Source organism: Muscardinus avellanarius (assembly GCF_963383645.1).
Source record: "Muscardinus avellanarius genome assembly, chromosome: 3".
NCBI classification, from domain to species: domain Eukaryota; kingdom Metazoa; phylum Chordata; class Mammalia; order Rodentia; family Gliridae; genus Muscardinus; species Muscardinus avellanarius.
Genome location: NC_137788.1, coordinates 54262418 through 54274617, shown reverse-complemented (window position 1 = coordinate 54274617; position 12200 = coordinate 54262418). Strand labels below are relative to the sequence as shown.

Genomic DNA, 12200 nt, shown 5'->3' with positions numbered 1-12200 from the left:
GTATTTGACCTCGGAGCTACACCCCCTGCTCTATTTTTTATTCTTTATTTTGAAACAGGGTCTCACTAAGTTGCAGAGGGCCTAAGTAACTGAGGCTATCCGCAAATCTCTATCCTCCTGTCTCAGCTTCCCGAGTGCTGGGATTACAAGTGTGTGCCACCACGCCTGGCTCTCATCTCAGTTTTAAATTAAAATATTGGGCTCAGTCTCAGTACTCTGAAAAAAAAGTCATAATGGAGTCCTCAACTGAAGTGAATGTTCCTGTCTTTTCACATAGAGGCCTTGCCTTTTGCCCTCTCTTCAGTCTGTTCTCCCCTTCCAGCTTTGAACTCCTTCCTTCCTTTCCTCAGTCTTTCTCTCCATCCCTCCCTTCCTTAGGCAAGCTCTACTAATGAGCTAAATCTCTAAATATGATTATTTTCTTAATGTTCTTCTCTTCCTCCCATGTTTTGTAATGAGTTAACTAATATATATATATATATATATATATATATATATATATTTATTAGAGATTGAACTCAGAGGCATTCTACCTCCAAGCTATACCCATAGCCCTTTTTTAATTTTTTTGTTGTTTTGAAACAGGGTATTGCTAGGTTGCTGAGAGTCTCGTTGAGTTGCTGAGGCTGGTCTTAAACCTGTGCTCTTTCTCTCTCAGCCTCCAAGTACTGGATTATAAGCATGTGCCACCCTGCTTGACTATTTAATTTTGTGTGTGTGTGTTGCTTGAGATTGTATCTAGGGGCATTCTACCTCTGTGATACACCTTCCAGCCCTATTTTATATTTGGAAGCAAGATTTCTTTAAGTTGTCCACTTAGCCTTGCTAAGTTGCTGAGGCTGACCAGAAACCTAGGATCCTCCTGTCTTAATCTCTTAAGTACTAGAATTACAGGTATGCACCACCATGCCCACATTTACTTTTTTTTTTTTTTTTTTTTTTGCGGTACTAAGTATGGAACCCAGGGGCATTCTACCTTGGAGTTACACCCCCAGTCCTATTTTTTATTCTTTATTTTGAAACAAGGTCTCACTGAGTTGCAAAGGGTCTCACTAAGTAGTAGCTGAGGCTGTCTGCAAACCGCAATCCTCTTGTCTCAGCCTCCCAAATGCTGGGATTGCAAGTGTGTACCACCATGCCTGGCTCCAGCTTTACTTTTTTTTTTTTTGGTGGTACTGGGGGTGGAACCCAGGGGCTTTCTACCTCTGGGCTCTACTCCCAGACCTTATTTTATTTGAAAACAGGGTCTAACTAAGTTTCTGAGAGCCTCACTTAAATGCAATCCTCCTGTTTTAGCCTTCCAAGTGCTGGGATTACAAGCGTGCGCCACCACTCCTGGCTTCCAGCTTTACTTTTTTTTTTTTTTGGGTGGTACTGGGGTTCCTGGAAGCCCTTCTACCTCCGGGCTACACTCCCAGACCTATTTTATATTTTTGAAACAGGGTCTCTTACGCCAGCGCGGCTGGCTTCGAACCTGCTCGATCCTCCTGTCTCCGCCTCCCAAGCGCGGGGATTACAAGCGTGCGCCACCACGCCCGGCTCCAGCTTTACTTTTTAAATAGATTTTTTTGGTGAGCAATTTTAGGTTTACAGAAAAATGAGTGAAAAGTAGAGAGTGTTCCCATATATACCATCCACTCCATTTTTCCCCTCTCTTGCACTGATGTGGTATGTATGTTATAATTGATGAGCCAGTATTAATTTACATGAAAGAATATTGCTAAGTGAAAGAAGCCAATCTGAAAAGGCTATATATGATTGTAACTTTATGGTTTGATAGGTCTTTTCTTTTTATCATTGAATAAGACTTCATTGTATGGATATACTATACTTTGTTTAACCATTCACTCACAGAAGGTCAGCTTTGTTGCTTGTAAGCCTGGCAGTTATGAATAATGACTTAGCTTTTTAAAACTTAAATATGAAGCTGGGTGTCATGGCACATGCTTGTAATCTCAGTACTTGGGAGGCTGAAACAGGAGGATCACAGTTTCGTGATTAGATTCAGCTACTTAGGCCCTCTGCAACTCAGTAAGACCCTGGTTCAAAATAAATAAAACGCCGGGTGAGGTGGCGCACACTTGTAATCCCCGTGCTTGGGAGGCTGAGACAGGAGGATCGCGCAGGTTCGAAGCCAGCCATGCTGGCTTCAAAGACCCTGTTTCCAAATAAAAAAAAATATAATAGGTCTGGGAGTGTAGCATGGAGGTAGAAGGGCTTCCAGGAACCCCAGTACCACCAAAAACAAACAAACAAAAAAACCCAAAAAACCCCCAAAACAAACAAAAAAAGCCCCCAAAAAACAAAATGAAGAATAAAAATAGGGCTGGGGGCATAGCTCGGAGGTAGAATGCCCCTGGGTTCCATTCTCTGTATCACAAACACAAAATAAAACATGAATATGATCTAAATAACTTCAAGTCACCTATTTAGAAAAGTTAAGCTAACTTAGTATCTTGAGTCTGAAAGAATAATAACTTTGAGTCAGAAATTTCTAACTATATAGTCAGCTTATAATAACGCACAATAAATGTGTGTGGGATAAATGTGTGTAGAGGTTAGATATTGACATCAGGAATATAGTTGCACAAAACCTTTAGATAGTGGTCTTCATTTCATATTTGTGAGTTATATTGCTTAATAAAATTCTTACTAATGGAAGTTATTTACTTACAGGATTTAAGACTCACTGAATATTTTGCTTTATAGTTTAGTGTAATCTGAGAAATAAAAAGATTGATGACCTATAAATCCGTTTGAATATCTAAAATATTTTTGCTTTAGAAATGTATTTAAGTAAATTTGAAATATTAGTGTGCCCCTAAAGAGTCAGCAACCATCTAGAAATCTTGTGGCGTCTAAGCTCTACTCTTAATTTTCTAAAAGATTTATCTCAGCCGGGCGTGGTGGTGCACACTTGTAATCTCCGCACTTGGGAGGCTGAGACAGGAGGATCGCACAGGTTCAAAGCCAGCCTCAGCTACTTAGTGAGGCTCTCAGTAATTTAGTGAGACCCTGTTTCCAAAAATAGGTCTGGGAGTATAGCCCGGAGGTAGAAAGCCTCTGGGTTCCACCCCCAGTACCACACACACACACACACACACACACACACACACACACACACACAAATAAATAAAAATAAAAGATTTATCTCTTAAATTATGGCAATACTTTTGTGGTTTCCTCAGTTTGTCTATAAGTTCAGTATCATTGTTTATTTTACGGGGCTTCAGTATTCAACTTTCTTGAGTGCCATATGCTAAATAAATGAATGCTACCACCGCCTTTATTTTCACAGAGCATGCAGGAAACATGGGGAAAATAACTAGGAAGGAGGAACATATAAATTAAAGAATGAAAAATAGGGGTGGGGGTGTTTTGATATGGTCAGAGTTTTAAAAGACTTTTTTTTTTTTTTAAGCTGTGGTGAGCTAGTAAGTTTGCATGAAGATCTGGGCATTTAAATTTTACCCTTAAAACTGGTTAAGAATTGGTTTGGTCGATATGGGAGGGAAACATTTTAGAAAGCAGTTTATGTTTATTGACAGGACTTTGGGAAAAGATGTGAAAGGCGAGAGAAGTAAATTAGAGTCAGATAATGTAAAGCCATTAATGTTGGGGTATGAGAACATTTTTGTTTTTAGTAAAGTGAAAGCAAAATAGTAAGAGCAGAATATTAAAGAAGAAAGAGTTTAGCCAGGTGTGGTGGGGCATGTCTCTAATCTCAGTACTTGGGAAGCTGAGACAGGAGGATTGTAGATTCTATGGCAGCCTCAGCAACCTTGCAAGGCCCTCAACAACTTAGTGAGACCTTGTTTCAAAATAAAAAAATAAAATAGGGCTGGAGGTGTAGCTCAGAGGTAGAAAGCCTCTGGGTTCAATCCCCAATATCACACAAAAAAAGCTTTCCCCCCAATGCTTAATATATATGTTGATTTATATATAAAGTATTTTAGAATTAATTTTATATTATATAGAATTAATTTTATATCTTCAGAGTATGATTTATTTATTTATTTATTTATTTATTTATTTATTTATTTATTTTTGGTGTCACTGGAGATGGAACTCTTCTACCTTTGGGCTACACTCCCAGACCTATTTTTTAAAAAATATATTTTATTTGGAAACAGGGTCTTTTAAGCCAGTAGGGCTGGCTTCGAACCTGCGCAATCCTCCTGTCTCAGCCTCCTAAGCGCGGGGATTACAAGCGTGCGCCACCATACCCGGCTAGAGTATGTTTTAATATACCTTTAACTTACATATCTTTAATATCCCTTTTGAGCCAGGCGTGGTGGCGGACACTTGTAATCTCAGTGCTTGGGAGGCTGAGACAGGAGGATCGCACAGGTTCAAAGCCAGCCTCAGTTACTTAAGTGAGGCTTTCAGCAACTTAGTGAGACCCTGTTTCTAAATAAAGTATAAGATAGGTCTGGAAGTATAGCCCGGAGGTAGAAAAGCCCCTGGGTTCCACCCCCAGTACCACACACACACACACACACACACACACACACACAAATCCCTTTTGATATGTATCACTTTATAGCTTCCAAGTCTATGGTAGGTCAAAGTGCCTAAAATGTCATATTGAAAAAAGCCTTATATACTTTTCTGTAACTTTTTGCCCTTTATCAGTCTTACAAAGATGTTTTAATGCAATTATAAGGTAGAAAAATTATTTCCTGAAATAATTTATACATGTATAGTCTTAATATGCTGAGACTAATTGTTCTTTACATGAATATTTAATACACTTTCATCTATTTTAAACAACTTTTGATTTTTTTAATAATTTTTTTTTATTGTAGAACTGTGGCAGCTGAAGTTAGGAAGCAGATCTCTGGACAGTACAGTGGTTCTCCCCAGTTGCTTAAAAACCTCAACATTGTCAGCAATATATCGCATCACACCACAGTGAGTAACATATTCAAACTATGGTTGTTATAGGTAGATTACTATAAGAGTCAGTAAATTGGCTTTAGTCATTAGTCTCATTACTTTACCTGCTGTCACCTCGTTCTTGAAATCTTAGTTATGAGGAGGGCTAAAGGGGTGTTATAAAAGTGTGGTTTTTCTAGTCAACTCTGAAACTTTGTATTCAGTGCTTATTCCAACCTAGACTTTTACATTTAGAACTTCTGAGACCTAAGGTGATTCATTATGTGAAAATATAGGAATCTATTCTAGAAGTAGGCACTAAAGTAAATTTTAATAGTTATATAGATTGAAAACATTGTCCACCTTAATAGAAATACATATTTATTGAATCATACTGTAAGCCAGATACTGTGTCAGAGACATAAATAAATGTTCTTTTATTAAAGAAGTTGCAATGAAGATAACTAGTTTTGATAAAACTATATGTTATACTTGGAATATGAATTAAAACACATCTCCATTTGTCTTAAATTAGAGGTCATTATTAAATTTCAAATGCTATGGAAAACTAATAAATAAAAGTGGTAGTGTGGAATTATACATACCTCAACATTTTCCATGTAGCTATGAAAGGATGGTAATTATTGAACAAATGCAATATGCCAAGGAGATAAATTTGATTGACTGATAAAGACATGTACGTGAGTCAATTGAGCCCTATAAACAGAGAAAGAAGCCAAATAAAGATGGAGCTGAAAGAAATTTGAAGATTCTCATCTTAAAGATGTGTGATGCAGCCATGCGTCAAGGAATACCAGAAGCACCTGAATCTGGAAGAGATAAAGAACCAGTTCTCTAGAACTTCAGCAGGAGTGTGGCCCTACAAACCTTGCTTTCAGCCCAATGAGAATGATTTCAGACTTCTGGTCTGAGCCTACAGACCCCAGAAGCTAAGCAAAACTCACTGTGATAACCCCCCCAAAAAATGCCAAGACACATCACAAATTTCTAAAAACCAGAGACAAAAACTAAATCTTGAAGGCAGTGAAGGAAAATAACACTTAATCTGTAGGGGACAAAAAACAAACAACAACAAAAAAACCCAGCTATTTCATCAAAAATCATGAAGTCAGAAAAAATGGCAGTTTTCAAGTGCTGTAACAAAAGAACTACTGACTCAGAATTCTAGATATAGCAGCTATTTTGTGAGGCCCTCCATAACTTAGTGACCCTATTCAAAATAAAGAATAAAAACGTAGGGCTGGTGGTAGTGTAGTTCCGAGGCAGAATGCCCCTGGATTCAATCCCCAGTACAAAAAAAAAAAAAAATTCCCTAAACAGAAAATAAATAACAAGTCTTTTGGAGGCATGTTTACTATTGAGATATCTTCTAAGACTCTCTGGTATGCTGATATATACTCTGGTATATGATTAATAGTTTATTTGAACTAGGAAAGGGGGATAATAGGGTGAGATCTAAAGTTCTTCTTTTTGAAGTGTTAAAATTGTTCTAAATTGTGGTAATTGTACATATCTATGAATATACTAAATTCCATGGAATTGTACATTTTAGGTGAACTGAAAGGTATGTGAATTATATATCAATAACTATTTTTAAAAGTGCCAAGCGTGGTGGCTCATGCTTGTAATCCCAGTACTTGGAAGGCCAGTACTTGGAAGGCTGAGACAGGAGAATCACAGGTTCAAAGCCAGCCTCAGCTACTTAGTTTGGCCCTCTGCAACTTAGTGAGACTCTGTTTCAAAATAAAGAATATGGGTTCCATCCCCAGTACCACAAAAGAAAGAGGAGGAGGAGGAGGAGGAGGAGGAGGAGGAGGAAGAGGAGGAGGAGGAGGAGAAGAGATAAACAAGTTTATCAAAAAGAAAACATCATGGGCTGGGCAATGGTGGTGCACATTGTAATCCCGCATTTGGGAGGCAAGACCTGAGGATCATGGTTCACAGACAGCCTCATCTACTTAGCGAGGCCTTTCGCAACTCAGTGAGACTGTTTCAAAAATGAAAAGACTAAAAAATAGGGCTGTTTATAGGGCTCAATTCTCCAAGTTTATTTAAGAATAAAGGGCCCATTAATTGAGCGCTATTGAGGACCCACTCAGAAAATCCAGGATAATGTCTCCATTTTAAGATTTTTTGGGGGGAAGATACTGAAGGATTGAACTGAGGGACATTCTTTCTCTTTTGTGTATTTATTTATTTTTGCAGTACTAGGGATGGAATCCAGGAGCGTTCTACCTCCGAGCTACACCTCCAGCTTGTTTTTTTTTTTTTATTCTTTATTTTGAAACAGGGTCTCGCTAAGTTGCGGAAGGCCTCACTAAATTGCTGAGGCTGGCTGCGAACCTAGATCCTCCTGTCTCAACCTCCCACATGCTGGGATTACAAGCGTGCACCACCACACCCAGCTTGTTATTACTGTTTTAATGTGAGTGTTATGGGCAAAGCCTAAGCAAGAAAGTTAGAGTATCACCAAAATTATAAAGACTAACACTTAGTGGTTTCTTTAGTGTATCTGGCTGAATATCTGTTGAAATTTTGGGAAGAACTAGGTTAAAGCATATTAAATTAATTTTTTTCTTTGCTGATAGTTTAAAATTCTTACATCCATTTCTTCCTTTATGCCTACCTCTAACTCTCACCCCTTTTTACAAAGGTGCCCCTTACTGAAGCAGTGGATCCGGTGGATTTGGAAGATTACCTCATTACTCATCCTTTAGGTGTAGATTCTGGGATTTTAAGAGATTTAATTGAATTTCCTCCAGATGATATTGAAGTTGTTTATAGTCCTAGGGACTGTAGAACCCTTGTTTCAGCTGTACCGGAAGAAAGGTAAGAAAATTGGATTTTAATATAACTGGAAAGGCTATTTTTTATTATTTTATTTAGATCCTGTGTTTTTGGTTTCACTTTGTAAAACAACAAGAACTGCAATAACCAAATTTACAAACACCACTGCTTTTCTGTCTAAATTACAAATATATTTTGTCTCTTAATATAGTGAAATGGATCCACATGTTAGAGATTGTATACGAAGTTATACAGAAGACTGGGCAATTGTGATCAGAAAGTAAGTTGTATGCTTATTAAAATATTTAAAAATACTGAGGATTTGTGAGTAATATAGATTCTTAATAATTATGAGGCTTGAAAATTTATTTAAACTAAGTAGTCAAAGAAGCAAAAGAAGAATCTTATGTATAGATATTTCTTCTTTGGAGTTCCATAATTACTTCTGTTTACTTTGCTGATAAAATATTAGGCTTGTGGGAATAGTATTTCTACGTTATCATAAATTGCTAAGAACTAATAATATATAATGATAATCATTTTGTGGTCTAATTCTTTTAGGAAATCATGGATAGATGTCAATGAATAATCTGTTTTTCTCAAAAAGATTCCAATTTAGATCCGGGTGCACACTTGTAATCCCTACGCTTGGGAGGCTGAGACAGGAGGCATACACAGGTTCAAAGCCAGCCTCAGCTACTTAGTGAGGCTCTCAGTAACTTAATAAGACTCTGTTTCCAAATAAAATATGAAATAGATCTGGGAGTATAGCCAGCCCGTAGGTAGATAGCTCCTGGATTTCATCCCCAGTACCACCCCTCGGGAAAAAAAAAATCCAATTTAGTGAAACTTTTAGATCTCACCATTTGAGAGGTTTCTGTTTAGCCGGGTATGGTGGTGCACACTGTAATCCCAGTACTTGGGAGGCTGGACAAGAGGATCACAGTTTTCAGAACAGCCTTAGCAACTTAGTAAGACTCTCAGCAAACTAGTGAGATCCTGTTTTAAAAAAAAATAAAGATAATAATAATTTTAAAAAGGGTTGGAGCTGGGCATGGTGGTGTGTGCTTGTAATCCCAGTGCTTGGAAGGCTGAGACAGGAGGATTGTACAGGTTCGAAGCCAGCCTCAGCTACTTAGTGAGGCTCTTAGCAACTTAATGAGACCCTGTTTCCAAATAAATTATAAAATAGGGCTGGGGGTATAGCCTGGAGGTAGAAAGCCCTTGGGTTCTACCTCACAGCAACACACACACACACACACACACACACACACACACACACACACACACACACAGTGGGAGTATATCTTGGAGGTAAAATCCAAGATTCAGTCCCTAGTACCTCTTCCCAAAAAGAAGGAGCTACTGGGTTCATCCCTAGTACCACACAAAAAAGAAATGTTTCTGCTTTTAATTAATTACCTAAATATTCATAGGCCCTTGACTTTTTTATCCAATTAGAGGTAAATATTTATAAAAATCATGCTTTATTCTACCACATTTATTTATTTATTTATTTATTTATTTATTTATTTATTTATTTATTTATTTATTTGCGGTACTGGGAATGGAACCCAGGGGCATTCTACCTCTGAGCAACACCCCAGTCCTATTTTTTAATTCTTTTATTTTTGGAACAAGGTCTCACTGAGTTGCAAAGGGCCTCACTAAGTAGCTGAGGCTGTCCTTGAACCGTGATCCTTCTGTCTCAGCCTCCCAAATGCTGGGATTACAAGTGTGCGCCACCATGCCCGGCCTGATTCTACCACATAATTTATAAGGGACTTTGGGATATCAAATAAAAAAATAAAATGCAATTACTTTTTCCTTGCTGATTTGCTGAAAGAAGAAAGGTCTTTATACTGGAACTTCTTAGCTTATTTTACTTTTCTAAAGGAGATAATAATAGTAAGTAGAGGATTCTATTCTGAGGTTATAGTTTTCACAAGTAAAACTATGCTAGAAGTAGAGAGATTATAGAAGTAATCTATACTAGATGGTACTAGCTAAAGTGATGTATACATTGCATATTGTTTTCCCTTCATGCTCCTGTCTTATTTTACTGGGCTTAATACTGTGCTAAGTATCATTCTGAAGGAGAGTGCTGACATGTTTTTTAGGTTTAGTGTGATCTAATTAAAGCACATTATGCTATCCTTTAAAGAACTGTTTTTATAAATTTATAATCCTGGTTGCCAGATTTTACACATTACTAAAGAAAACTGTTCTTCTGAAAACCTATAATCAAAAGTCTTAACAAAGAGGTTAGTTTTAAGACATATTGGCCCCAGAATCATGGATTCTTCTAATCATGGGTTTACTGACCTTGGTTTAGGCAAGAGGTCAAGGGGATTGACATTCGTTGGTATTTACTGTGTGCTGGGTATTTTATTGGGCACTTTATATGCATCTCATTTAAGGTTCCAGTAGATATGGTAGCTCAGACTGCAAGCAGTTAAGTAACTTTTCTGAGATCCAACAAGCCAGGATTAGAACCTAGGGGCATCCCATTTTTAAAGCTTATATATTTTTTTCTCATAATAAATATATCTCCAAGCATGGTGGCATATGCCTGTAATCTCAGACTTGGGAGGCTGAGACAAGAGGATTGCAGGTTCAAGACCAGCCTCAGAAATTTTGTGAGACCCAATTTCAAATTAAAAAATAAAGCCGGGCATGGTGGTGCACGCTTGTAATCACCGCGCTTTGGAGGTGGAGATAGGAGGATCGCACAGGTTCGAAGCCAGCCTTGATGGCTTAAGAGACCCTGTTTCCAAATAAAAATATAAAAAATAGGTCTGGGAGTGTAGCCCGGAGGTAGAAGGGTTTCCAGGAACCCCAGTACCACCAAATAAATAAATAAAAATAAAAATAAATAAAAATTAGGGCTGGGAGTGTAGCTTGGAGGAACTCCTAGGTTCAATCCCCAGTACCCCCCCCCACGTATATGTGTATGTATATATGTTATGTATATATATAATCATATATATAACTTATCTATACTGGCAAATAAAAGACAAAAAGGCTACTTTTAGTGAATTAGAAGTTATGAAATATGCCGGGCGTGGTGGCGCATGCTTGTAATCCCCACGCTTGGGAGGCTGAGACAGGAGGATCACATGGGTTCGAAGCCAGCCTCAGCTACTTAGTGAGGCTCTCAGCAACTTAGTGAGACCCTGTTTCCAAATAAAATATAAAAAAGGTCTGGGAGTATAGCCCGGAGGTAGAAAGCCTCAGGGTTCCACCCCCAGTACCACCAAAAAAAAAAAAAAAGTTATGAAATATCTCCAAAAGATAGGAGATAGGTGTGTTTGAAACATAAAGAAAACCACAGTACAGAATAAGCGAAGGAGGATATATATGCAGAAGCCTCAGTAGAGCATTAAGCTTATAAGCAATGAATTCAGTCACTAGCAAAGAGGCATGGGGCAAATGTTAGACATTTGATTGCTTTGAAACCCTGTACCTTGTGTACAGGGCAGTAGCATCAGAGAAGTCAGCCCCTGACTTTTAAAGGAGAAGTAATTATGAAGGTTTAAGCTGATACTGTGGTGTCCAGAGTGGGCACACCTTGGAGGAGAAAAAACTTTCATACCCGGAATACATACTGGGACTAGTCTTTACCTGGTCCCATGATCTGCCTCTTCCCTACAGCCACTGGTATGTGCTGGGATAAGAGGGTCAAGACAGATGTGGGAGATAAAAATTCAAAAATAGACATCAAACCCAGAAGTGCTAAGTATTTTATGAAAGCTAGCATGCTTATAGAACAATTTATCAAACTATAAATAAAAGACCTAACAATTTAGAAAATAGTCAATAGAGCACAATTACCCATAAGTATAATGAGTATACTCATGTATTAGTGTATATAATCAATATGAAAATATACTGAAATCACACAATACAGAGATCCAGAGAAGAGTACTGATTATGAATCATTCTCAGCTCTCTTGAATTTCATACTGTCATTTTTTTGTACTGAATGTAGTGATAGTCCATTTTTATCAGAGCAGCTTACATAAGTAATTTTACAAATTAAAGCACTTGAAATAGTTCATGAAAGTTTAAGATATCTACTGCTGAATAAGATCTTTTATGTTATTATATTAAGTGTCTGCACTTTACTTCTTTCAGAGAAAAGTGATTTCATTTTGTGATTATGCTGTGATTTTAAGATCATGTAGCTGCTACTCTAATAGCTTTTAGCAATAAGACACAATATGATTCACAGCAAATACAATTTTAAAAATTATTTAATGAAGCCGGGCATGGTGGCGCACGCTTGTAATCTCTGCACTTGGGAGGCAGAGACAGGATGATCGCGTTGGTTCGAAGCCAGCCGCGCTGGCTTAAGAGATCCTGTTTCAAAAATATAAAATAGGTCTGGGAGTGTAGCCCGGAGGTAGAAGGGCTTCCAGGAACCCCAGTACCACCAAAAAAAAAAAAAAAAAAAAAAAAAATTAATGAATTAACTGATAGCAAGAACCATACCATCATCTGGTAATTATAAT

General features: G+C 37.7%; 1 protein-coding gene across 9 annotated transcripts in view; it reads left to right on the top strand.

Annotated features, from left to right (window-relative positions):
• The window catches only part of DOCK7 (dedicator of cytokinesis 7), a gene marked incomplete at both ends in the record, with an annotated part of 202642 nt that overhangs the window by 14329 nt on the left and 176113 nt on the right, over positions 1-12200 (top strand). For all 9 annotated transcript variants that reach the window (XM_080692026.1, XM_080692025.1, XM_080692023.1 and 6 more), the window contains 3 exons: positions 4809-4914; positions 7553-7728; positions 7898-7966. In XM_080692026.1, coding sequence (XP_080548152.1) covers positions 4809-4914; positions 7553-7728; positions 7898-7966 — 351 coding nt within the window. The remainder of the gene's footprint in view (positions 1-4808; positions 4915-7552; positions 7729-7897; positions 7967-12200) is intronic.